The following is a 26,578-nucleotide window of genomic DNA, read 5'->3' on the forward strand; positions in this document are numbered from 1 at the left end:
ATAAGCTCAAGCTAGAGTCACCTGAGAGGAAAACACAGCTGCAGCTGTGAGGGCAACCCTACCAGATTAGCCTGTGGGGAAGTTTCCTGACTAGTGATCAATATGGGAGGGCGGACCCAAGCACTACTCCTGGGCTGGGGGTCCTAGATTGTATAAGGAAAACAGGCTGGTCAAGGCAATAAGATTTTCCTCCATGGCTTCTGCTTCAGTTCCTGCCTTGAGTTCCTGCCCTGACTTCCTTCAGTGATGGACTGTAAAGCTGTAAGCTAAAATACTTACCCCTTCTCCCCAAGTTGCTTTTGGTCATGGTGTTTTATTACAGCATTAGAAACCTTAACTTAGATGGGACCCTCAGAGCAGGCTGGTTAAAAAGACTACTCATATCAGCAAGCTCTGCATTTGATTAAGACTGCCTTGGTGAATACGGATGATTTTTAGCATCAACCTTGGGACTGCACATGTACCCTCCATGTGTGCCTACTGAGATGCAAACAAGGTGGAGAAGTGATTGAGAAAGCCACCCGTGCCAACCTCTGGACTCCACACATACACAAATAGGCTAAGTGTACCTACACACACACACACATGCACGCACGCATGCACGCATACATGCACATTGGTAGTTTTAATTTTTGGAGGTTCTTGTATTTTCATAGACTGTAGGGAAGCTCACACCACCCATGGAGAGCCAAGGCATCCAGTTCAGTCCTGCTGAGCTGGTCACTGCTGCCATAGGCACGTGCCACCTTCCATCTCTCCCTGCTGACCCCTGGTAGAAATGGACAATGTCCCCGTGACAAATGCCTAAGCAAATTGCTTGTGCTACTCTTGGTATCTGAACGTTGAAATGACGTGACTCACAGGACTCACAGGACAGAGCTGCTGGCAGGCACTGCACCGTGAAGGGCGTCACAAAGGATGGGCTCTGTGGGTTTACTGTCATGGTTGTAAGGAAAGATCAAAGAACAGGAGGAGGGAGGGGCCCTAGGAGCATAGTAGAAGCATGTAGCCCACCAGAGCTCCCCTGTTGTAGCAAGATGAGGGAGGAGGTGGCCTTCAATATGGTAGATGGGGCTTGGTGGTAGCTTGATGGAGAAAAGGGTCAAAGCTGTGTCCAGAGTTCTGGGTCTGATTGGTGAGGTGGGGACTCTGCCAAGGCCAAGAAGGTGGCACAAAGGAACAGGTACATCTGAGGGGCATTCTCAGTGTGTGTGTGTGGGGGTGGGGGGGTATGGATTGCTTGGGAAGGGACCAGACAGCACCAGGGAAACCAAGTGCCCAGTATGGGGCTCAGGCCTCTATGCTGTCCACAGCTTCTCTCTGGAGTCCCATAGGAAGCTTTGTCTAGTTCTGCTGGCTCTCTGGGGTATCTATAATGTGCCTGTCAGCAGGCCCCGAGGGGCACCCAGCAGATGGCAGGCTGGCATTTCTCAAGCAGAGGCTCTGCTTTTGCCTCTGCTCCTGCATGGTAAGGCCCGAGGCTGAGGAAGATAGCCTGTAGCCTTTTGACCCCAGAAGCTAGGGACCTATCAGCCCTGCCCCGTGACAGAGTGGGACTAGACCTTGCACCCATCTTAGAGAACTGGGAGATCAGCCCTCAGCTGTGTGGGTCTCGCCCACTTTGCAACCATAGCTTGAGGATGCTCCATCCGGGTCCTTGCCTGGGTACCCATGGCTGCCAGGCATGTCTTTGGGGCCCCAGGAAAAGACTGCAGTTCATGAAGGTTGCCCACCTGGCAAAGCTAGTGACCCTGGAAACTAGATCTATGCATAGACCCCCTTCTGAACGTCAGTGAGGAGCTGTATGTTAATGAGACGTGTAGCCAGACTGTAGAATACTTAATGACTTCGAAAGATGTTCCTGACATATTGTCGTGCAAGGGAAAAGTCAGGTTTAGAATGCAGTGTGGACTGATTCATCTTCACTCCTGGCTCCACTAAGGGAAAGGAGCCCTGGCCTTGTGTGTGGCCAGGGCTTTGGGTAAGTGTTCCCGCAAGCATTCGGGGCTTTTTTTTTTTTTTTTTTTTTTGGCAGTTGGATTTTTCAGGGTTTTATGAATTCATTCTGGAGTCACACCTCATCAAAGAAAAAAATCCAAACCATCAAATCTGCCAATAATTGAAATTAGCAAATCTGCTCCTTAATAAGACTCCTCGGCGGCAGAGATCTGGGAGATAAAGATGGCTTCCCTGCCCGCGGCCTGCAAAGGAGGTTTTGGAGAGGTTGTTCACTTTTTTGTGAAGCTGGTGAATTTGAGGTTGGGTCTTGGATTTTGTTGTTGGGAATTTTGGTCCTGGCTCACTTTTGGCCAGCGCGAGGTGGACGTTCCTTCTTGAGGGGGCACATGTGAATGGCCATCACTCAGGCGGGCCCTGCCACGTCCTGCTTCTGGGGAGAACCTCACTGACTCAGCCTTGAGAAACTGGGGCCCCAGGCGGGACAGTGGGTGTCACCCCAGGTCAGATGTGCTGTGGTCAGGTGCCGACTCTGCTGAGAAGTGTGCAGGTCATAGCTGGCCTCGGAGAAAGTGAGTGTCCTTGTCTGAAATATTGGGTGGCTGTCCTAAGTTTAGATGAAAGATTTGGGGGTGTGAGTATGGTCAGTTTGGAACCCCTTCCATTTTGGAGGTAGAGACTTGCCTGGAGGAGCTTGGCTGAGAGAAGGGGACCCAGCTGTCTGGCCCCCATTTTGTCCTTCTTGGCTGTGTGACCTCTTGAAACCGTCATTACCCTTGACACTGTTTACATTTGCAAAATGAGGACAAAATGTCTGCCTCCCTTAGGTTTGAATAAAGACCAGGATGTGGGGGCTGGGTGCAGCTCAGTGGATCTCGCATACTCAAGACAGCACAGGGCTCTGGGTTCCATGTTCCATATAGCACAAACGTGAGGGGCACCCACTTGGAAAGTACATGAGGTGCTGACATCCTTCTAGGTGTCAGGGCTGTCCATGAAGCTGTGTGTCCACAGGGTGCAGCCACAAACTCCTGGCAGGCAAAAGGGAGAGGTCTTCCCTTAGGCTGCGTCTGAGGCAGGGTGTGAGGTTAGGCTCTGCACTTCCTCTCCGCCACAGACAGAGACAGCCCTATTTCCCCTCGTCGCCATCTCAGGACAAAGGCTGAAGCCCATAGTAGGTTTTCCCGGCAGGCTTTTATTATAAAGAATGTTCCAGGGAGTCCCAGCCTTCCCCTCCAGCCCAGCCCCCTTGGGCAGTGAGCCAGTCCCAGTAGCTAATGGGGGGGAGGGGATTGTGCTGGGGACAGATGAGTATTTTCTGTCCCCTGGAACAGTCATTTCCAGTGTGTCACCGGGAGCCCCTGGGGATCTGCACAAGCGGCAGCTATTCACAGTTGGTGCATAAGTTTTTTTTTTTTTTTAATATATAAAAGATTTTTTTCTTAAAAAACAAAAAAGTGGTGCTCTTTAGAAACACTTCCAGGAAGACTGAGTAGTCCAGCTATAGCCCAGCATCCTCACCTTCCTCCCTTTCCTGGGGACCAGGAACCCCCAGCCTGTCCCCCTCTTTCCACCATTCTGTGGTCAATGGGCACTGCCCATGCTGCCGCTGGCCACTGGGCCAGCTAACAGCTGACCCTGCTTGGAACTGTTGGTGGCCAGGGCCCCCTCTGGATGAGGGACATAGACAATTGCTTGGTGGCTGAAGCAGAAGTCCCCCCTGCCAGGTGGATGAGGTAGGTAGTGTTCTGGGAAATGGCCACCTCTCCCAATGTGTGCTGAGCAGCCTGGAACAAAGTGAGCAGGCAGGCCTGGTCCAGGCGGTCCTGGTTAGCAGGGAAAGTCTTATCAGGGACTGGCAGCGATCGATATTCAAGGCCTTCGTCCTAGAGTCGGGTCTTGGGCAGGTGGAGGGAACAGAGATGCCCCAGGGGACAAGGCTGAGAGCTCTGCAGCCAGGCACTAAGAGGGCAGTGTCCCCCCTCCTAGCCAAGCAGGCTCCTCTTTTGTCAGTTCCCAGCCCAAGTGAGAGGTGTGGGGAAGAAACCAAGTGGAGGCCCAAGCAGCCTGCGTGCCGTCGCCCTGGCAGTAGTTCCTGGTCAGTCCTCTGCATCAGGCCTCGCTGTAACACTCATAGATATTGTTTTCCATCAGAGCCACCACCTGTTCAAACTTGTGCTGTAGCTGGGTCCTGCGGGCAGTGGGGTTGGCTTCCAGGGCAGCCATGATCTGAGGGGAGTTGCAGTGAGTCAGGTGTGCCATGCCTGAGATCCTGGGAGGTCACCCACCAGCGACCTCGTCCAAGTGCCAACACCCCAGACAAACCGAAAGCGGGAAGTTCATTTTTACGGGCTGAAATGGGCAAATGTTAGGAGGGGGAACTCACCTGTGGGCGATACCTCTTAGCATATTTATAGATCTCAGCCATGGCCACGTTTGTGTTGAACTCATTCTGGTATTTCTATAAAAGTGATGCAAGAAGAAAGGGGAGGTGTTTTTGTTTGTTGTTTGTTTGAGGCAGGGTTTTTCCTGCATAGCCATGGCGGTCCTGAAACTTGCTCTGTAGACCAAGGCCCTGGACTCAGAGATCCACCTGCTTCTACCTTCCAAGCACTGGGATTAAAGGTGTGTGCCACCACCAACTGGCAAAAGGGGAGGTTTACCCCTATAGATGAGGATCCAGCCCTCTCCTTCCCACAGCCCTGTTGACAAAATTCACTTAGGCCCCTCCGACACAGGCACACACTGGCTTCCTGGACCCAGGATTCTAACTCTCACGTCTTCAGGAGCACATCCCACCTCATCCTTGGACTTTAGGAACATACATTGTGATGACGGTGCAGGCAAAAGTGGGAAACGGAGATGGCTCCAAAAATTCCTACTGTCTCCCGCCGCATCCTAACGGTGCTGGTTTTGGCTACCCTTCAAGGCCAAGGATATTGTTACTATCTCCTGGCCTAGGCCCCAAAGGCCACCTACCCGAGACTCCTCGGCCAGGTGTGCGTTCATTTCCTGCTCGCTGAGTGGTGTCATGTCCTGGATCTGTTTGTAATAGCGTTGTACTATCTTCCGGTACTCGGGAATCTCCTTCGCATATAGAAGCTTGTTGGTGGGTGAGTCCTGGGTAGGGAGAGCCCAGAAGTTTGGGTGGCTGAAAGATGGGACTTGTCCCCACTGCCACCTAGAGGGCCTTGGTGGATCCTCAACCGTGGCTAAACAACCCCCATTCAGTCAGACTTTGGACCAGGGTCTCTTGGTCTCTTCTGGCCCTCCTTCCCTCCCTCCTGCGTAGAGGCCCTGCCCCACCATGCTGGAGCTGTCAGGATGGTGACCCACATGGGGACTTTGATTTGATGGGAAGAGCTCCTAGGCCGAGTGCCAGCAGTCCTCCCCTGCACGCAGCCCGCAGCCTGTCTTGTTTACTCCCTTATTAGGGTGATAGGATTTGGTGGCTGAGATGGTTGGGAATGGTTCCCACCCTGCACTTCCAACACCCCAAAAGCACCATGTGCTAAGACGCATGCTGGCAGCTCTGTGTTGTCACGGGAATGCATGTGTGAAATGGTGACATTTCACTTCCCTTGTGGGCTGAGACTCCTGAGGCCTGCCCTCACCCCACAGAGCCAGCCCAGCTCTGTGACCCCATGGGTGCTCATGGCCTCGGAGTTCTGGGCTACCTAGGTCACCTCTCTTCTCAGAAGGCCTTTATGGCTTCTAGCCACTGAACCAGCATGTCTTCTGCCCTTGGCAGGTGCCTGCAGAGCTCCCTCTGGCCTGCCATCTGCTCTCTGCCCATCTTGAATGACTCTTGCAGAGTTCAGGCACCACACAACCCCCCTCCCACTCAGGAGGAGCTAGAATAGCTAACCTTGCCCAGCTGCAGGTCAGAGATGGAGCAGGCATCGATGAAGGCCTGAGCGATGACAGACAGGCAGGCATCGATGTGATCTGTCTTCTCTATGTCGAAGACAAACTGGGGATTCTTTAAGATGTTCACCCAGAAGCGCAGGGGAAGGCTGTGGGGGCGAGGACAGTGGGGTTCAGAGCTCAGTGGAGGGCTGGAGAAGTAGACAATGCTGAACCTCACAGCCCCTGCAGCCTCTGGGTATGTAGTCCTTCCCCTGCTAGCTAGGGGCCAACCCTCACTCCAGCGTGCCTTCCTCCCCTTCGCACGCAGACTCCTGGTTCTCATTAGAAGCCCCCACCCTGCTGCCTGCATCCACGCTCCTCCCCCATTCAGCCTTGCACGAAGAAGGCTGTCCTCAGGAGGCCAGAGAGGGTTAGGGACAACCTGCTCAGCCCTGCAGAGCCTGGGGTGCCTGCTCCCCCACCCCCACCCTCACCCTGAGCAGAGAGACTCTGCAACTGAATTTGCACGGGCGTTTGTTTCTCTGAGGGCCAGGCTGAGTTCTGGGACCTTCTTGGTGGGGTAGTATGTGACCCCAGAAAACTAAGATGGGCCTCAAGGGAAGCTACAAATTAAGCATGGGAGTCACCAACAATGTGCACTGCCACTTCCCAGTGTGTGCCCTTGGGCCTGGATGACTGCTGCACTATGGGCCTTCATTTCGCTCTGTATGATGGGGCGTGAGGGAGAGCAAAGGCAAGCCTATATGATGTTTCCTGGTTTCACAGAGGAGACACTGCAGCACGGAGAGCTAAGTCTCTCACCGGGACCACACAGTGGGGAAATGGTCAAGTAGGAGCTGACAGGAAGCATCCAGGCCAGGCCCTGACTTGGCTAAGTGATGCCATCATACCATTGGTACCCTAACCCCCTGGTGCCTCCCTGACCCAGACACCACCTATTGGTCTTCCAGATGTGCAGGGTGTCAGGGTCAGAGATGCCTCTCTTCTCTGCCTGTTCCTCTAGGAAGTCAAAGAAATACTTGACAGCCAGCGGGGGCTTGTCCTCTCGGATGCTCAGGATAGCCTTAAACAGGTCATCCAGGAACTTCTGCAGCGTGCCCTGCAGGGAAGATGTGAGACATTAGCCCAGCTTCAGGACATTTTTGAGCCTCAAGATTCTTGACTGAGTTGTGTCAGTGATGCTTTCTTGGAGGAGTGGGTGGGACTTGGGTAGCAGGGATGTGGCCTCTGGGTGTAGGTCTGAGTCTTGTGACCTGAGGCCGTGAAAGTACCCCCTGGGTCCTCTGCTGCCTACTGGATGGCGGGAAGAATACACAGACTTCTTCTTGGAGCACGAGGCTCCCTTTGAGCCCCTACTGGGTGGACATGGAGGATGGGCCCACCTTGGTGGACAGCAGACGGGTCAGGTAGATCTCTGGCAACACTTTCTTGCGATGGCTCTGTCGGTGAGATTTCTTAGGTTCTACCAGCTCATCCGTGGGCAGCACCTGCAAGGTGGGCAGGGTTAGTTCTTCCACGGAAGTCTGCCCTGTACTACTCGGCATCAGGCCCACCCCTGTTCCCTCACCCACCCTGGCTTTTCCCAGGGCCTAGGAGCACTTTCCTGGAGGCTCGGGGAGGCAGAAAGCCAAAGCCCCGCCCAGCAAAGCCTGCTCCCCAGAGCCCCGAGGCTGGGCACTCACCAAATGGAAATACTTTTCTGTGTCCAAGTCTTTCACTGCAAAAGGGAAACACAGGATAAACAAATGAGGGGGGTGGGGAAGGTAACCCAAGCACACATGGTGGGGGGAATTTGAAGGGGGAAGACTTGGGGGAGAGCCAAGATCTGGCTTTCTACTTCAGGATGGACCCTGGGACCCCCATGGATCTGGGCCTAGGGCCTGTGAGGATATGGTCTAGAGTTGGAGGCAGAGGTGTGGCCTGGAGCCCAAGGGTCATGCAACCAGCTCAGACCTGACCATGGCCCAGGCCTCTTGGAAGGGCATATGCCCTCCTGCGGCCTTGCTGTAGTTGCTGAAAGCAAGCATCTTTGCTCCAGCAGAATGGAGGTGAGGACCCCCTCTCCAAACCTCAGTTGCCCCCAGCATAGCTCAGAAAGGGCCCAAGAAGGGAGCGCTCTCACGCCACGCCTGGATCACCTCCCTAGCTACAAGCCATACCTCGGCCCAGGGTATTGTCCTTCTTGTCCGTGAGGCTCATGGCTAGGGAGGCGCCCTCAGGTATCTGACAGAGGAAAGGGGATGAGGTTAGAGGTCTGAGCTTAGAGGAGAGGTGGCAGGGCGGCTGGGTCGGGTTAGGCACCTTATAGTGGGCCAGCGTGTTCAGTTTCTTACGGCCGTCCTCTACCACTGACGTGTCATCCAGGTCCCGGAGGGTGTAGCTCTCGGTGCTTGAGGCAAACCATTCTGGAGGAGAAAAGAGGCATCAGGACTACGGAAGAGGTGGCCCCAGAGGCAGCCATTAGCAAAAGAAACTTCCCATTCTCCTAGAATCAGAAGCAAGCCACAGCCCTCTGGGAGCCCGGCTCTTCACCCCAACAGAGTCCAGAGTACAGGGCAGGGCCTGGTTCAGGGTGAACTTTAGGAACAGTTTCTGGTAAACGGTCTGACCATGACTCCTACACATCCTTCAAAACCCAACCCCCAAACCCTCTTTGAGAAGCTTTTCTTGATCTCTTTTTGCTGTTGCCCACAGCTGCAGAACAAGGGTTTCTTCCTCATGGGAAACCCCGGGCCTTGACTAACACAGGGAAAGAGGCTGCAGCAGCCAGCTGCCAGGCATGGTGCCCGCCCTTGCCCACCGAGGTCCACGTCCTCCGCCCGTGGCCACTGTGAGTAGGGTACATTCTTGCAGAAGGCTTCCAGGATCTTCTCCTTCACCTGCGTCAGCGTGTCAGTGTCCATGGCCCGCACACTCAGGGAGTCCATACCACAGCCCTGGAAGGACACGTTCAGGTTCTGCACAAGAGAGGGGGTGTCAGTGAGGGCCATTGTCATCATGAGGCCTGGTGATCTACTGGGGAGGCTCAGGATGGCCCAGCTAAGAGCACCCACCCACCCAGGACCAGTGCCCTGCCCCTGGCTCACCCGGGGCTTGGCCTCAATGTTCTCCCTCAGCAGCCACTCCTCATTAAGTGTGTAGCGGGCTTTGCCTGTGATGGCGTCGATGGAACCTTTGTTGATCTGCTGCTTGATGGCGCACAGCAGCAGGAAGAACGGCTCACCTACTGTTTCCTGTGAGCAGGGGTCAGGGGTCAGGACCTCATCTCACCACTCTCCCCTCTGTGTTCCAGCCTCCAAGTGCTGGCCTGCTGGCGTCTCTCATGCTCCCTCCTACAGATGCTGACACCCACATCCACTCCAGGGTGTCTCTGCCGCATCCCAGCCACACACCCAGGGACTGGCCCTTATCACTGAAGCTCAGAGAGGGCAAGCACCCTGCACAGCAATGCACAGAAGGAACAAGTAACATGGGACTTGACCCATGGACTCCTATGCCTGAGATGGAGTCTTTCTACAAAGTTGGAGCCTGCCCAGATATAGCTGAGTGGAAGCAGGACCAGGAAGAAGCCTCCAGGAAACCCAAGATGAATGCCTCTTAGGGATCGTCAGTCCAATCAGGCTTCACGTCCTACCTCCTGCCATGGCCACTACCATCACTGCAGTCCCAGGCTAGCCCTCCCCACCACTCTAGCCCAGCTGTTCTGTGGATGGGGGTACAGAACAACCCATGGCGAATAGGTTTGGAGGAAAAATTAAATTTGTAATAACGCTTTGGCAGCAGTGCCACGGCAGCTGCCGCCCTGCTTCCTGCTGTAGTGGTCTGGCTTAGAGTCACCAGTACCCCACTGTCTGGCAGGGGAAGGCCAGGCTGAGGTCACCCACAGTGGCTGAGAAACCCTGGTAGCTCAGAACATTGGCTTCTCTCCTAGGATCCCCATTTCTTTTCTACTCTCTGTCCCTCATTTGACAAAATGAAACTAAGGACCAGGGAGGGTAATAACTTGCTAGAACCTCACAGCCAGGTTGCAGCCAAGACTAGTCACAAACCCAGAACAGTTAGGGCTCTGGTTCTGGGTCCTATCCCAGGCTTTTGCCTTTCTTAGAGGATCCTCAGGTAACCACTGGACCCTCTGTCACTATGGCGCAGGCCCTTGAGTTGTGCTTGCTAATGTCCTGACAGGCCTTACTCCAGAGAGAGGCCTCAGCTGCTGAAAACTCTGTGATGTCTCCTCATCCTGATCTTTGCCCACAATGTACCCTACATCTGGACTGCACTGTTGGCCCGGAACCCTTGTCTCCTTCCCACTGCTCCCTTGGGGCTCAGGGTGAGTCACCTGCTCCAGGAAACCTCTTGGCTTTTCCCAACCAGAGCCATCAGCCAAACTGGACCAAGCTCTGTTCTACTGCAGTTTTGCTAGGAGAGGAAAGCTCAGGGACCTGATGCTCCTCCTAAGACCCTGCTCCTCCCCCCCAGAGGGCTTGAGGACTAAGGCTACAGGACAAGACCCAGGCAGCCTCCAGTCTGCCCTGGGAATGCTGTGTGCCCCCGCAGCCAGCCAGCCGATTTTCATGCTTCAGGGTCCCATTGGCAAGACGCAACCCTTCCCTTCAGGGTCCCATTAAGACGCAGGCCTTAATGAAATTAGGTTTTCCGGTAGGGGGTGGGGCTTCTGGGCGGAGAGGGGCCTCACCCTCAGGCAGCCATACATGCAGATGGACATCCAGTTGGTGAGCATCTTCTCCACCACAGACTCCGTGCGCCTCAGCATGAGCTTGGGATTCTTGGCCGCTGAGGCGTCAATGAGATCCACCAGCAGCTCTTTCATGATGCTCGTGTAGTATTCCAGCTTGCCGTGCAGGGCGATGGTCAGCAGGGATGCCAGGCTGCACCTGCAGGCACAGGGTCAGTAAGGCTGAGCCGCCTCCCTGCTGGACCGGAGTGGCCTTCCATGGCGGCTCCTACGGATGGCCAAAAGACTCTGCCCACATTGGGAGCCTATGTGGGGCAATGAGGAATGCCTGGGGGGGGGGTCCCAGAGCCTGCAGTTTGACTCTCAGTGGGTGACAGCTGGGGACCCCTGTGTCCCTGTGTGTCTCTCTCTCTCTCAGCCTGACCTGTCACGCACAGCGAAGTCCTTCTGCTGCTCCAGAGCATGAACAAAGACGATAAGGAAGTGCTTGTTGTTGAGCAGCGAGGAGAACAGGCTGATCCCCTCCTCCATGCTGGGCCGACAGTGTTCAGGGATCTGTGGAAGTGGAAAGAAACACGCGATGGTTTGTGTCCAGCAGGCCCCAGTGCCCGTGCCAGCTGTGTAGATGCCTCCTGGAATACGGCATTCACTACCTGCCACGATGTGTGCCCCTGAACCTCTCCTGCTGGAGAGCCAGCGGAACAGCAGGGTGACAAATGACCACAAGGACAGCAGCAGGGAACCCCACATCCACTCTGTATCACTTTCTATTTGTGACTAGCGGGCGAATAGCTGGTCTGAGGGTGGGAGGACAGCACCCTGAACGCTGAGTGAATGCCTCCTAGAAGGGAAGGAAGGCTAACTAACTACCTTCTAATGATTCAGATCACAGGGTGTGTGGAAGCCCTTGGGGCCAGGATACTCACGTTCCACTCTCCCAGCAGTGGGTGGGTTTCCTGTGGTGGGGAGCCGCCTTGGGAGTTGAGGGTCTTCGAGGGCAGCACATATCGCTCCTCATAGAGGGAAGAGCACTGCAGAGAGAAACCACTGCTTTAGCGCTGCACATTGCCTGGCAGCTGGAGTCGCCACACGTGGAGAAGTGTAGCAGGGCCACACGGTGGCCATGAATCCAGTGTGTAGCCTAGCAAGGGACTCGAGGCTCAGGGGTGAACAAGGGCCACTGAAAATGTGGCAGGCAAGCTGCTATGTTCGGAAGTTCGGAAAAGCTGGGGGGTGGCTTTTAAAATGGTAAAGGCACAGCCGGTGGTGGCGCACGCCTTTAATACCAGCACTTGGGAGGCAGAGGCAGGTGGATTTCTGAGTTTGAGGCCAGCCTGGTCTACACAGTGAGTTCCAGGACAGCCAGGGCTATACAGAGAAACCCTGTCTCGAAAAACCAAAAAAAAAAAAAAAAAAGGTAAAGCCACGTGTTTCCTTGGGCTATTGCACAGGGCACAGTTAGCCCACAGATCCTAGACCACCAAGAAGAAAAGGGAACATGGAGACCAAGAAGTCTAGCAGGGGCCTGGGAGAGTCCTTGCCTCACTGTTCAGCTCCCTCAGTGAGGGGAGAGACAGGTCAACACGGAGGCCAGGAAAGCAGCTTTCTATACAGAAAGCTGAGCATCAAATAAGCAGAGAAAGAAAGTGGGGGAGAAAGGGAGCCAGGATTGGTGTGGCCGGGAGAACAGGCCCCCCGAAAGGTGCCTTGATCCAACTCCCGGTGGTGACGGTGGTGACCGGCTTGTGGGAGGGCGTGTGTACCTTGGGAAAGAAGGTACGAGTCACAAAGTGCTTGTACTCTAAGAAGGGGATGCCCTGGCTGCGGTTCAGCTCCTTGGTGAGGTCCGTCATGTCTGTCTGCAGCTCCGCAAAGCCTGTGGGACAGACCAGCGACTGTGAGCAATCCTGCCCAGCCATGCGCAGTGCCCCCCTCACCCCCCACCCCACACACACATTTACCTTTGCGGATCTCCTCTCGGATCTGAGACTCCATCTCTTCCATCTGCAGCAGGGTCTTCTGCCAGTAGCGCTCGGCACGGCGGCTCTTGGTGCAGAAGACGAACAGAGCTGTGGGCAGCAGAGGGGCGGCTCAGGTCCCCAGGACCCATGAGAAGGCATCAGTGGGCACCTGCTGTATGCAGCTTACGAGCCTGGAGGGACAGGCTCTACCCATTGTCCTCAGTGCCTCTGGGGAGGAGGCAAGCAGGTGTCCTTAGCCTTTCTGCTATCTGTCCCTCCCTGACAACAGGGCTTGGGGAGCAGCCAGCAGGACAACTCTTGATGTCTCTTAGAAAGAGAAATGTGCCAGGCGGTGGTGGCGCACGCCTTTAATCCCAGCACCTGGGAGGCAGAGGCAGGCAGATTTCTGAGTTCGAGGCCAGCCTGGTCTACAGTGTGAGTTCCAGGACAGCCAGGGCTACACAGAGAAACCTTGTCTCGAAAAACCAAAAAGAAAAAAGAAAAAGAAACGTGTCAAATGGCACTCATTGGGGGCTTTCTCTGGGTAGAAGAATTATGGGCAATTTGCTTCTTCTGCCCTGATGTACTTGTGAGTTAAACTTTTTCAAAGCAGTATACAGAACCTGCCTTTCTTGGGAGGGGTGTAGTATATCCATTGATATGTATGTGTGTGTGTGTGTATAATATCATATATATGTGTAATAGTATTTTTAGGAACAAAATACCCAGGGTGTTCCTCTTCCTCCTGTGTTCTCTCATAGCTTTTTTATATTGAACATAGTAATTTAAATTAAAACAAGATGTGGGAGCAGGGGAGCTGGCTCACTTGGCAAAGCACTTGTGCGGACCTGGGGATCCCCAGGACTCATATGAAGCAGGGCATGGTGGCATGAACCTGTAATCTGAGTGATGGGAAGATGGAAAGGTAGACGCCTGGAGCTCGCTGTCCAGCAAGCCTAGGTAAAATCAGCTAGATCCTGTCTCAAAACACAGATGACAGACACTGAGGTGCGACACCTCTGACTTCCAAATGCACATACTGTAGAATCCATCCATTTCCAGGCCAGGTGTCTGAGTTCACTCACATACCATGTGACCATCAGCACCACAGAACTTTAGAATGTTCTTACTGTCCAAGGGCAATCCTTACCCGGTAGGTAGTGGGTCCCTACCTCTCTCACCCAGATAACCGCTAATCAATCGATTTGTCTCTATGGATTTGCCTATTCCGAAAACTTCAAATAAAACCTTCAAAATAAAAGGGCATCCTTTTGTGTCTATCTCTTTCATGTTCCATGTTTTCAAAGCCCATCTAGATTGTGGGCTGTTCTGGCAATTCATTCTTTTCTACGGCTGAGAACGGCATTGTATGGCTATACCACACCCTAACTACCCTCTTATCATTTGATGGCCACTGGGCTGTTGTGACCTCTTGGTTAGGGTAGGTGATATTGCTACAAACCTCTGTGTGCGAGACTTTATGTGGACATGTTTTCTTTCTCTTGAGTAGATACCCAGGCCATCTACACCTAACCTAAGGACTTTTAGGAACTGACAGGCCATTTCCCGAGGCCAGTGTACCTTTGTCCCCCCAGCACCACAGGGGAGCTCTGTTCTTTATGCCACATTGAGTACATTAAACACACAGGATCATTTTCCCTGGACAAACTTTAGTAGGCCCCAAATTCCTCTGCCTTGCATCCAAAGCCAATGGCCTGAGCACAGAGGACCCTATCAATATTTGCCACCTCCTACCTGTCCTACCCCAGGGTGCCTAACTACCCACCCCTTACCCACTGCCACTCACAAAGGGATTCTGATATGGTCTCCAAACTCTCCTAAGTACAGGCTACCTACCAACCACAGACAGCAGCAACAGGACACTGCAAATGACGATGGACACCACAATGGCCGTCTCGCTGCCTCCCAGCTGCAGAGTGGCGATGGTCTGGTTGAAGTTCCCCACCTGGATCTGTGCACAGTGGGGGTGGGGCAGCCCATCAGGCTTTGCTGGAGCTATATGCCTCAGCTCTTCTCACTGGTGTGTACTCTGAGCCTCACAGACCACAGATGACCACAGTGACTCCCGGTCAAAGAGGAAGTGGCAGACTGTGATCCAGAGTTTGGCGCAGAGGCCAACTTAGTACAGGGCTGTGGTAATGACAGCCTAGGAGGGGTTTCAGAGATGCTGTCCTGGAGCAGTGAGGGGTGACTCAGCAGGAAGTATAAAGCAGAGGTCATACAGAGCGACCCCACCCCCTGGGCTGTCTTGTTCTACTCGAGGATTCTTCACAATGACTAGTGGGCCACTCTACAGGTGGGACACCAAAACACATGGAAGCCAACTGTTTAATAGCTTCTGGCACTAACCAATGGTTTGGGCTTCAGTTTCTCCATCTGTCAAGGATATAACGCTCTACTTTGCTGGCCAGAGTTATCGGATAATGAAACGCTCGGTGGTTTCTGTACCCAGAAACCGGGCCCACCCCCAGAGCCCCACCCACTCACTGTGATGGGCAGCTGTCCTTCAGCTGTGCCCAGCGACTCATTGACTGAGCAGTGGATGACTCTGTCTGAGATGATCTGGATGTCGCAGGACACCTGGCCAATCTTGATGTGGTACTCATGGCTCTCGAGCCCCAGGCTGTCTTGCTCCTTCTGTGGGTGTACATGGGATGCTGGGATGGGGGTGGGGTTCCCAGGTCAGTTGCCCACTCCTCCCACTACCCGTCCTCCCAGTCAGGTGCTCACGTGGATGACGAGGGTGAGCGGCTCTCCTGGGTGATGTTTGATCCACTTCTCCCTCTTGGCTGTGGAGAACTGTGGGTTGGGGAGGTAGTCTAGGCGGAACCGGCTGCCCCGCTGTGCCTCTGCAGGGTCCAGCAGCTCCTCGGCCGCCTCGTCTGCATACGCCCGGCCATTGATGAAGAAGTCTACAGGTGCCGACGCATTTCTCAGGGCTCCAGGAGACGGGCAGGTGATGAGCGTGGAGTTGAGAACCTTGCAGAACTGCAAGGGCGGGTCACGATGAAATCATGGGAGTGGAGAAGTGAAGGGAAAGGGTAAAGGAGAGAGAGAGGGAGAAGGCAAGTGGAGCAGACAGGCAGGAACTTCAGGACCCTGGCCGCACAGGACCATCTCACCTCCAAAGCCCCTCCTCACCCCCACTTACCCCGCCCCCTTACCGTGGGCTCCCGGCCAATGTGGTGTACAGCCATTGATACGTTCTGCACCATGTGGAAACGTTCGCCAGCCACAGTGATGGTTCTGCCGCCACTGAGGGAACAGCAGGACCTGTCAGGCTCCCTGCAGCCCGGGCAGTGAGACAGAGTGGGCAGGGGTGGCTCTGGATCTCACCTGACGGGGCTGCGGCCTGGGCTGATGGCCGTGATGACTGGGTTCCGCATGTACCAGAAGGTGAGGTTTCCACGCACGCAGCCCCTGCTCTCGAAGCGCACACACACAGGCACTGGGGAGGGCAGGGTGCCCCCTGGCACAGTGCAGGTGATGCTGGTGGCCGTGCGCCTGTGGGGGGTGACAAACAGGTGACATGAGTGTGGTCCTTCCCCATTGTTCACCCACTGCAGGTGCCTCAGCCTTGTGTTCTCAGATTCTGTACGATTTCTCCTTCCCTCTGCCACGTGCTGGCTTGGGTTATGCCCAGCTTCTTCCCAGATCCACCCCAAGCCAAGGCGGGACAGAGCATGCTCAGCTGCCAGGCTATGGGTATGGCTTACGTAAGGTCAGTGCAGAGGTCCGTGTCATTCACCAGGACCTGGAGCATGGAGCCCACATTGAGGTCACTGCCGTGAATAGTGATCCTTGTACCCCCTGCCTTTGGGCCCATGGAAGGCTCCAGCGAGTGGACCATGGGCAGCTAGAGAGAAGGAAAGGGATTAGGCTCTGGCTGCAGGCTTGTAGGGAGTGAGCTGGACGGTGAGGAGGGTTGGCCTACTTACCACATAGGAGAACTGTTCCCGAGACCTGCCTTCCTTGGAGACATTCACGGTTACTATGTCTGAGAAGGCCCCTGGGGCGGGCCCTGTGGCACACACGATCCTGAGGGCGGGCAGGCATACGGGCAGAAGGTGAGCCAGTGCCTGTATCCGCCAGGGCCTCTGCCTCCCATTCCCACTGGGGCCAGAATGCTGAACCAACAATGTTCTCCAAAGATGGTCACTGTAGGTTTGGCCAAGAGAGGCACGCCACTCTGCTGTCCCTCCAGATCACTGGCTCAGATGGTCTCTGATCACCAGGCAGTTTGCCCAGCTAGCCTGGCTGGCCACCTGATGCCCTTATCTGCAAGCCTGGCCCAGAGTCTTCCAACAGGAAGCCCAGCTAATTACCTTCTTGCAGACATCCCCTGTCAGGGCAGCTGTTGCACCTGACCTTTATTCCCCATCAGGGCCCCCCAAACTTTACTAGTAGCAAATGGTTCTCATCAAAGCTAGGCTTATGTGGCAGGAGGCAGAGCCCCGAGGGCTTCCCAGAGGAGGCAGCTGAGAGCTGGCAGGATAAAGGAGTGACTCAGGCAGAGACTGTGGGGAAGCCCAGTCACAGCAATGTGCTTTGGTGGGTAGGAGACAGGGCTGGGGGAGGGGGGGAAGAGGATTAGGTTGGCAATGCCTGACACTTACTCCTCTGAAACTGTGTATCTGTCAGCCAGGGGTTCACAGGCCACATTGCCAATCCACACACCACGTGCCACATCACTGAGCCGACGGCCCAGGTTCCTGCCACGGATGGTCAGCAAAGTCCCACCGTCCAAGGGGCCACTCAGAGGCTCAATCTGCCGGGGGAGGGGGAACCAAAACAAGTGAGGGTCTGAGGCCTGGGTGTCTTTCTCACTGTCACATGTGCCCACAGGAGGTAGGGACACAGACCCTCTGCTTAGCAGAGGACATGTTGGCTCAGAGTGTCCTGAGGCCTGGGGTAACTGGTGGCTGGCCTGCATGGGTCCCAAGGCTGATGCCATGTGGCTCCTGGTGGCCATGCCTGACCATAGAATTCAACATCTAAGCCAGAAGCTGATTGGGCTAAAGATGGGCATTTGGCCCATGCTAAGCCAATCAAAATCCTTCCCTGTGATTTTTTTTTTTTCTCTCCCTAACTAATCAGGCTGCTGAACTGCTGAAATCCTCAACGGTCACCAGGTCAGAGGTTTCCTGGGTGACTGTGAAATCTCAACGGATCAAAGCCCGGCGTCCTCCACCTCCACCTCCCAGAGTCTGTGCCCCATTAAGACATTAGCCCTGGGAGGTAACCCATGAGCCAAGAATGCTGTGTGTGCCTGGTGTGTCGTGTGCTTACCGCTCGGATTTCAGGGGCTGGGCAGGTGCCAGGGAGTGGCTGCAGGGGCCCTCTCAGACGACAGCCATCATTCCAAACACAGAGGTGACCCAGGTCCTCACGGCCCAGGCACTGGGAACAGTCAGGGCTACCCATAGCACAATTGTAGACCACAACTGTGGACACAGGACAGCACGGTGAGCCCGAGGCAAGGCAACTCTGGGGTCAGCATCCTTAAGGTTCTTGGTCAGCTCCTACCTATGCTACCCTGTGTCCAGCTCCCAGCTTCATCAACACTCGTTCTCCTCATGAGGACCCCGTGCAGAGGAATTACTGACTTCCCCCATTTTATAGACAAGATTTATAGGGATTGGCTCACTGAGTCCTGGTCAGTCTTGTGGTAAAGGCCTAAGGCCTCACTTGACTTAGGGACAACAGGGTTCAGAGAGGAAAGGTCCTGGAGGTCATTGGTGTGAGGCTGGCCACAGCAGAGGGGCTGGCTCAGGTATCTCAGTGAGTGCTGGCCACCTATGGGGTATGGTGTTTGTGGCTACCAATGAGCCCCCAAAGGCTGGGCCCCTCCCACTGGCCATGTGGGATAGATGGGACACTCACCTGTCATGGGGTTAGGGCTGTCTAGGAATCGGTCTGGTGGCCCCTTCAGCTTCAGGCTCAGTGGAAACACCTGACTCTTCTGAGTTGTGTGCAGCTGCAAAACGAGGAAGGGCAAAGGTGGGGTCTGCCTTTCGAGGGGGCAAGGGTGTCACCAAGATGGATGAGAGCAGGGGGAGGGGACCAAGAGGCAGAAGCAGGCGAGGTGAGGAGAAAGTGGGTTTCTCCTGCCCTGCTGGGCCATACCACTTACCACCACTTGGTTGCAGCGGACCAGTGACTCATTCGCCCACACGGCCTCAAAGCCCTCCTCCAGGCCAAAGCTGCACTCGAGGGGGGTGCCCTGCAGACACAGCGGAGTAGACTCACTCACACCCGTCCCTATACCTCCATCAAAACATGGCAACCTCTATGCTGACAAGTGGGCTAGGGACTCCACCAGGCTTTTGCTGCCAGAATCTCCTTCCTGGCCATCATGTCAGGGACTGCACAGATACTGGGAACCCTGGCAGCATAGGTAGGAGCTGGCCAAGAACCTTATGGATGCTGACCCCGGAGATGCCTTGCTACAGGCTCACTGTGCTGTCCTGTGTCCACAGTTGTGCTATGGGAAGTCCTGACTGTTCCCAGTGCCTGGGCTATGAGGTCCTGGGTTACCTCTGTGTTTGAAATGATGGCTGTCATTTAAGAGGCCTCTGACAGGCTCCCCACCACCCACCAGTGGCCTAAACCAGTTCCTGATGCCCCAGATCTAGGAGACTTTGCCAGGCCCTTGGATTGACTCGCTGGTCTCTGCCCTGCAGAGGTAAACCCTAGGCACCCCATCAACCTCCATGTGGCATGTGCCAGGCCTCTGCCTGGGCTGGTCACCTTTTGCCACCAGTGAAAATCACCACAGTGTCCAAATGCCAGCTGCAGAGCCCCTGGATCCCCAAGGCCCCCTTGGATCAGGACACCTCACACTTGATCCAGTCCCCAGCAGTAGGGGGCTGAGCTGAGGGACCTATTTTACTCCCAAAGCCTGCCCTGCCCTGCTGGTCAAATGTCCTGTTCACTGGCTTAGTCTGCTTGCACCTATCTCTTGGCACCTAGGTGAAGGTCCTAGCTGACTGCAGGCCCCTTATATACCCTTAAGACCAGCAGACGTTGGTGGGAAGCTTGGGTTCAACCTCACATAAATCCCACCTTTACGTGTTCATTGCGTGGCCTCATGCAGGTATGTGAATAGGTCTGCTGGGCAAAGTAAGCGCCCTGTGTTTCAGAGGCTTGCATACACAGGTGCCGCATGTGTGCTTGCAGGAAGTACTCAATAAATGTTAACACATTAAGTTAGGTCTAATTCCTCAGTCTCATCTTGCTCCCTCAAGAGTCATATCAATAAATATTTACTGAGTGATAAACTTGGGTTTCATGTTTCCTGTTTATGTCCCTGCCGTTGGCAGATGTGACACCCTGAGAAGAAAGCAGGTCAACCTCTTCTTCCTGGGGTCCTAGCCGGAAGCTAACACAGGAAAGAGGCTGCTGACAGGGCCAAATGCTGGTTCTGTTCCCAGTGTGCAGAGCTGGAGGTGGGTCCCCTCCCCAAGCACATGGCAGAGCAGTTGGCAGCAGGGCTGCTCAGTGGCCGGGCCCTAGTCCTGACCACCAGTGATTCAGAAGCATGGACCAGGTTGAGGAGAGCAGGCGGACAGCACTAGGGGTGGGGTAGCACGGAGGGTGGGGATTCCTGTGTCTGGTAAAAGCAGAGACTGTGCCAAGAGTGCCACACAGCTGGAGAGAATCAGCCAGGGCCAAACTGGGGCAAAAGCCTTCCCACTCTGCTCCTGTGACCCACCAGGCCTTGGCAGGGTAGGCTTTTTGGTGGAAGGCAGCTCTACCCTGGCTCTCAAGAGCCCCTACCCCACAGAGGCTCCCTGACACATCCCAGATGCCTGGCACGTGGCCCCCACGTGTGACAACCGTCACAGGCCTCAACTCCTGCGTGGCAGTGACAGATGGCATGTCCCAGGAATTAGGAAAGCTGGCATCCTTCCAAAACTCATCAACCCCCCTCTGTCACACTCCTCCGGTGGGGGGGGGGGTGGCAGAGATGGCCACATCCCCTCCCCCAGAACACTTTCTCCCTCAGTGTCCTCTCTAGACCATGGGAATTAGGGGCATGGCCTCTTCTGGCCATCCCTGGGAAAGACATGGGAGCCTTGAACTGGGCCAGTATGTTTCACAGAGCTTGGACTCATAGGGTCTTGCTCAGCCTAGGCAGGGCAGGCAGGGCCCACATGGACCTCATACCCATGGACTGGGGTGCTAGGCAGGGGGCTGGGCCACTATGTCAGGGAGCCTCCAGGGCAGGAGTACTGGGGCCTGGGCCAGCGTTCCCTTGGCAGCTGTTGGCTGCCTGCTGTCCCCCATCAGCCTTGCTTCCCTGCTCCAAGTCTTACACAGCTGGAATGGGGCTCAGAGAGAAAAGCTGGGCCACCATTATGGGCGCTGGGATAGTCTGAAACCCACAAAGACCCTGCTCAGCCTCTACTTACATGGAAGAAGGCGGCCTTAGTCAGAGGCACCAGGATGTCTTGAGAGCCACCTGTGGGCACAGGTGCCAGGGGCGAGGGCAGGATCTGGGGACAGTCCTGAGGACTCTGCAGACCAAACACAGGAGGGGGCTCAAATAGGATATTTCAGAGCCCCCATCCCCACAGACAGCTGTGCCTCCCCAGGGTGCCAACAGTCTCCATAGCAATGCCTTCAGCCCCACTTTCTAAATGAGGAAAGCGAGGTAAAATGTTCCATCTAGGCGGAGTCTTCCTCCTGAATGTGCTCCTTAGACCCAGAGTGCCTGGGTATTGTGTGGTGGGGAGCCCTTGGTGGCTGGGGTCTTTAGGACTCAACCTTCCAGAACACATAACACTAGGCCAGACCTGGGCTCTCAGAGACCGTACCACACTGTACAAAAGAAACTGCACAGGAAGGAGCAGAGACAGTGAGGGTCATGGCTACGCTTTCTCCACATTCCTCAGCAGAACACTGGGAACCATATCTGCTGGAACTTTCAAGTCCTGCCTATTGGCGCCTTGATATCTGACCTATGAGAGCAAGAGGTCATAGGGACCAGGGGCAGCCATGCACCCTAAGGTCACTTTAGCCAGGGGGTCTCCTGGTTACATCTATCAGGGAAAGCATTAGAGTTAGGACACCTGTGTGTACATGAGATCACCCTCTGGGACAAGGACACCTTCTCCTGGGGTACTGGTTTTCCTCTGTTCTCCCCCCTTGCCCTCTCTCTTTGGAGGTAGTATGCTGTTTGGGCAGGCTGGCCTCAGGTACTGGGGTCACACATGTGGACTACAACTCCCATCAGCCTCTCTAGCTTCCACCTGCTAAGTGCTTGGCACATGGCCCAAGCTGACCTCAGATTTGCCTTTTCCTGCTTCAGCCTCCCTGATGCTGAGATCACAGGTAGGTAGCCATGGGACATTTCATATTACTATTAGTTCTTAATCACACAGGGGACATTCCCCTTAAGGGAGACCCCGACCAAGCGAGCCCCAGTGAAGAGCCTGTTGAGAAGCCCCTTATACCACCGTTGAACTCCTGGGTCCAGTGGTGCCTGAAGATGACTGGTCAGTAGCAGTAGCTGATTAACTCCAATGACCAGAGCCAGCCTGGGCTCTTCCCTTCTGGGCTTCCCTTTCCAGGCCATCAGATGGCTTCTAGGCCTCAGATGGCTTTTCCCATTTGCTGACCTGACCTGCAGGCTGTGTATGGTTACACATAGGACAGGGATGAGAGCACAGGAAAGGGGGAGAGGTCAGCAGCTACCATCATGCAGCTGTGCGCAGAGCCTGCTCTAGCTCACACAGGTTGGCACGGACCTCTCCTCACCGTGCTGGAACTGCCAGGGAACAAAGCTAGGTGGCTAGGATCCCAAACGTGCTCCTGGAAAAATGGAGCCGTGCGAGTGCCCAGAACTCCTACAGTGTCTCCAAGCTCAAGGGGGCAAGTGCTGGCATCCCAAGCCAACAAGCATCAATAGACTTTGTGACCGGAGCCCCCTGGCCTGCTGCCACTTGCTGTGGTCCAGCCCACAGTCCATGATGGCCGTCAATACCCATCAAGCCACTCAGCCACTGGCTCCGGCACTGTGCCGCCCTGTGGTTTGGAACACGCCAGGCTCTGATCCAGCTACCGCTTCCCATCCTGCTTCCAAAGCTTGACATCACGCTGCCCTGGGAGCATTATGCTCTGAGAGGCAGCACTGGCCCCAGAACACCTGGCACCTTGCTGCCTCTCCTCATCCCAACCCCGGAGCCAGCCCTAGCAGCCTCCCCGTGGGAACCATGGGGACCATGCACACGTGGCTGCAAGCACAACCTTCAGGGCCTCCTTTCCAGGAGCCAGAGGTCCTGGAGGACATGCAGACCCTCTTGCCAGCCGTCTGCCCGGGAGGCCTGGCGCCTCCACAGCTAACTGGCACTTAATTAAATGCCAGGTCGAGCACTGGTTCAGAACCTTGCACAGGCCTTGGTGAAGCTGCCTCTTCTCCTGCCAGATTACAGTAATGCTCTAAGACAGCCCCTCTGGGGCCGGCCCACTCCTGCCCTGAGGGAGAGCTACAGACCTGGGGAGAACAGGCTGACTGCCAGCATCAGACATCCTGCCCCCCAGCTGTTGAGCTCCTATGCAGGTGTCAAGACCCCACACAAAATCCTTTTAAGAGATGTCTCTCTTGGTCACCCATGCGCGGTAGCCACAGTTTATAAAATCATCTATGTGCCGAGCACAGGGTTGGTGCCTCCTGGAGTAATTCCAGATCTCTGCTCTAGCCCTTGCTCTGGGCCTCACTTTACAGAGGGAGAAAGACACAAAAAGGGTCAGTAGCTTGCCTGGGATCACACAGCCCCAGGTCAGAGCTAAGGCTTTGAGCCTGTGGTAGAAACGACAGAACTATATCTAATTGGCTTTTCCTCAGTGCTTAGCACAGACTCAAGTATACAACAAGCACTCAGTGAGTGTTAGACTGTAAGGAGACCTGGCCCTTCAGGGTGGGCATGTAGCAGCCAGATGCAATGGACATGTCTAGTCTTTAGCAGTCACCAAGTCCCTGCTGTGTATGCAGCTTAGGGGTGTAGGTAAGGACGTGCCGTAACCAGGATGCCCCCAACCCCAGAGCTGGGTGTTGGGATACAGTTAGTCTAGGCCCATCACCCCTGTGGCTCTGGGGTTGGGGGTATCCTGGTCTTAGTTGGGTCTTTAGTACCCAACTCTGAATTTTGAAGAAAGGCAAGGGGGAGCTGGGTTCAAGGCCCAAGCCCATTGCTCCCCAGGTAGGTAGCCTTCAAGAAGCCACCTCCTCTCAAAGCCACAGGGACAAATGCCTGAAGTGTCTGAGAAACTGAAAACACAGGATGACAATGTTCCACCCTTAGCATCTGCGGAGGGTGGAGGCAGCTGGCACATAGGGCACAGTGTCAGCCTGGCTCAGGCTTTCCAGAAGGTCACACTGTAGCCCCGAAGTGTCGCCTCTAAGAACCGGCCTTCCTGGAGTAATAACCCAGAGAGATTCAAAGGCAGGGGAGGGAAAAAACGCAACCAGCTCGTCCAGTCACAGGGGATTGACTGAACATGCAGTGATGAGTCCCCTGCCCCACCCCACCCCTGGCTGTTAGTGCAACGCCAGGACAACGGTAACTTAAATACAGAAGTGGGTACTAAAGCCGTGGGAGGGGGTATGCCCGAGACAAGGCTTACCGTGGGGTTTGGTGAGTCCTGGCACTGAGACTGGTTGGAGACGCATGAATGCAGCTGGATGCACCAGGAGCAAGGCCACTGTGTTGACAGGCAGCTGGTACAGCTGGAAGACAAGGGAGCCCCTCAGATCCCTGCTTGCCCACCCTTAGCTGGGCCCCAGAAGGATGATCCTAGTGCCTTGGAGAAAGGGGGCAGATGGGCCATCTTGTAAGGTAGTGAGCTTCCCACTAATGAGAGGTATGCAAGGGAGAAACAGGTAGACTCTTTAGTTCCCTCTGCCTCTGCCAGTGTGGTGTCAGTCTGTAGAGCCTGGCTAGTCAAAGCTTGCTCCTGGCAAGGGAAGGATGTGTGATCCTGTCTGCTGTGTGCACTGGGTCCTATCTGTTGTGTGTTCCAGGGTCTGAAGCTGCTCTCCAAGCTGAGGCCTGTTCCCCGTCCCATGGTCCACTCACGCTGTATGGGGGTAGACTTGTCCAATTCGGCTGCAGTCGTAGATGGTGAAATTGGCTGAGACAATGTTGTGTCCTTTGACCCTTACAGACATCTCAACGGTCACATGGTCTGGAAAGTGATCAGAGATATAAAAGTCTGCATCTGCATGTGATGCTGGCATGTGATGCTGCATGTGATGGTGGCAGGATCCCACCCTTGGGCTGGCATCACAGCCAGGCACTCACCCTGGCCAGCAGGGAAGGATGGGAACTGGGCTCTGGGCAGGAGATTGCAATAGGCAATCTGATGATCATAGGCGGGGCCGGGTACTCGGGCCACTGTTCGAACGCCATTTCCATAGTCACAAGCCATCTCCATACCGCTGAGGCTGGGCAGGCTTCCTGAGATCTGTAAGATCATACCCTGGGGGAGAGATGCCCTCAGGTGAGGCCCAGGTCATGCCCCTTACAGATCCTATTGCAAAAGAGCATCTGTCTGATCCCGCCAGAGTGTCTCTCAGAAAACGGTTTGTCTTGAGGGAATTCAAGTCTGTCTACCTGTAAGACACCCTGGGGTTTTAGTTTTTCCATTTGAGGCTCCTTGTCTCAGAGGTCACACGGGCTCTGTCAACCAGGCATTGCGACACAGCCTGCAATCCCAGCACCTGGGAAGCTGGGGCAGGAGGATTGCTACAAGTTCAAGGCTGGACTGGGATATGGTGTCTCAAAAACAGAAGGCCTCTGCAGCAAATGGTTGCTATGACCCCATTCTCCACTCCCAGGTCCATGTGGACCTCACTCCCACCTTAGGGCCCCTGGACTGTAGTGTCCTATGAAGCTCTTCCTCCTCATACTCCACACACTCTCCCAGAGCAAGGCTGGTCTGCTCTGTTTTCCTGCCTACCCTTGTGCCCCACCCCACTCTGTTCACCTCTACATTTTATCTGTCATATTCTCTCCCTCTTCCCAGGCCAACGGTCGGTCTCCAGAGTATGTACACACAGGGCACCCAATAAGTGCTTAGTACGATGTGAATGAATGAGGAGATGAACGACCATGCCTACCCCCAGGCTGCCCAGGGACGAGGCCAGGGCAGGACTGATATGTGATCTGGTGGAGTAGACTGGCTGAACCACTGGAACCCCTTGGGGTGACACAGGAGGGCTCTTTCCTTAGAGGAGTCAGTGAGGAGGGACCTGGGAGGGACCCAGGCTGCAGGGCCACCCACCATGCTGCAGGGATGGTTCTCCTGACACTAGCTACCACCCCTGACTGTCCCATATCAGGGTTAAGTGACGGTCACTAACACTCCCAGGAAGAAGACACGAAGGGCTTATTCTCTATCTGAGTGTCCCCCGTTAGCACATTCAGAAACTGCCCTTTAGACACCAGCAGTGTCCCTGTGTACTGCCATGTACTCGGGGTCGCATGGTCCTAACTGTAGACTAGGTCCTGCAGAAGTCCATGGCAGAACCTTAAAGAGGTGGCCCAGCAATGGAGATGGTGCCTGGTCCTTGTGGTGAGCTTCCTAAAGCCTGGCTGCCACTGTTCTTTCTGTGTGACTGCAGACTGTATGCTGGTGTGGCTCCACTCACTGTGTAGTCCTGGTGCACATCAATCTCAGAGGGCAGTACTGTCATGGCAGGGCAGCGGCTGGGGCCCTCACTGGCACTGGTCCAGAAATGCGGCTGGCTGGAGTTGGTGCAATCCTGCTGGAGTGTGCACCTGTAGGCACCATGGGGTCAGGTCCTATGCCAAAGCCACTGTCCCCTAGCCCTCCCTGCCCTGCCATCACCTCAGGGGCCTCACCGGGTCTCCAGAGTGCACCAGCCACAGTAGGCATCGGCTGCGCCCACACAGTCCCCACAGGTGGAGTGTACCTCACACGCCGCCACCTTCACTCGGGCCATCTGCAGGCAGAGGGGGTCCAGTTGAGCAAGGGAGCCACCCCTCTCTCGTGAGGCTAGGGTAGCTAAGGCTGGAGGCATTAGTAGAGGGCATGTGGGGGAAACATAGCC

General features: G+C 55.0%; 1 protein-coding gene across 1 annotated transcript in view; it reads right to left on the reverse strand.

Moving 5' to 3' along the window:
* Positions 1-3,131: 3,131 nt before the first annotated feature.
* Plxnd1 (plexin D1) overlaps positions 3,132-26,578 on the reverse strand; it is a 40,613-nt gene continuing 17,166 nt past the window's right edge. Inside the window, exons 4-36 of the mRNA XM_034511995.2 lie at positions 26,370-26,470; positions 26,156-26,285; positions 24,807-24,984; positions 24,582-24,690; positions 24,130-24,232; positions 20,916-21,020; positions 18,635-18,724; positions 18,385-18,478; positions 17,791-17,945; positions 17,118-17,269; positions 16,440-16,539; positions 16,218-16,357; positions 15,838-16,005; positions 15,666-15,756; positions 15,232-15,489; positions 14,989-15,138; positions 14,338-14,452; positions 12,481-12,588; positions 12,283-12,395; positions 11,446-11,550; positions 10,944-11,074; positions 10,520-10,718; positions 8,913-9,059; positions 8,627-8,783; positions 8,128-8,231; positions 7,986-8,049; positions 7,509-7,543; positions 7,209-7,313; positions 6,762-6,925; positions 5,825-5,972; positions 4,936-5,076; positions 4,343-4,417; positions 3,132-4,185 (exon numbers count right to left, since the gene is read on the reverse strand). Of these exons, the coding sequence (XP_034367886.2) occupies positions 4,069-4,185; positions 4,343-4,417; positions 4,936-5,076; positions 5,825-5,972; positions 6,762-6,925; positions 7,209-7,313; positions 7,509-7,543; positions 7,986-8,049; positions 8,128-8,231; positions 8,627-8,783; positions 8,913-9,059; positions 10,520-10,718; positions 10,944-11,074; positions 11,446-11,550; positions 12,283-12,395; positions 12,481-12,588; positions 14,338-14,452; positions 14,989-15,138; positions 15,232-15,489; positions 15,666-15,756; positions 15,838-16,005; positions 16,218-16,357; positions 16,440-16,539; positions 17,118-17,269; positions 17,791-17,945; positions 18,385-18,478; positions 18,635-18,724; positions 20,916-21,020; positions 24,130-24,232; positions 24,582-24,690; positions 24,807-24,984; positions 26,156-26,285; positions 26,370-26,470 (4,152 nt within the window). The 3' untranslated portion in view covers positions 3,132-4,068. The remainder of the gene's footprint in view (positions 4,186-4,342; positions 4,418-4,935; positions 5,077-5,824; positions 5,973-6,761; positions 6,926-7,208; positions 7,314-7,508; positions 7,544-7,985; positions 8,050-8,127; positions 8,232-8,626; positions 8,784-8,912; positions 9,060-10,519; positions 10,719-10,943; positions 11,075-11,445; positions 11,551-12,282; positions 12,396-12,480; positions 12,589-14,337; positions 14,453-14,988; positions 15,139-15,231; positions 15,490-15,665; positions 15,757-15,837; positions 16,006-16,217; positions 16,358-16,439; positions 16,540-17,117; positions 17,270-17,790; positions 17,946-18,384; positions 18,479-18,634; positions 18,725-20,915; positions 21,021-24,129; positions 24,233-24,581; positions 24,691-24,806; positions 24,985-26,155; positions 26,286-26,369; positions 26,471-26,578) is intronic.

The sequence above is a fragment of the Arvicanthis niloticus genome, chromosome 9 (assembly GCF_011762505.2).
Source record: "Arvicanthis niloticus isolate mArvNil1 chromosome 9, mArvNil1.pat.X, whole genome shotgun sequence".
Lineage (NCBI taxonomy): Eukaryota > Metazoa > Chordata > Mammalia > Rodentia > Muridae > Arvicanthis > Arvicanthis niloticus.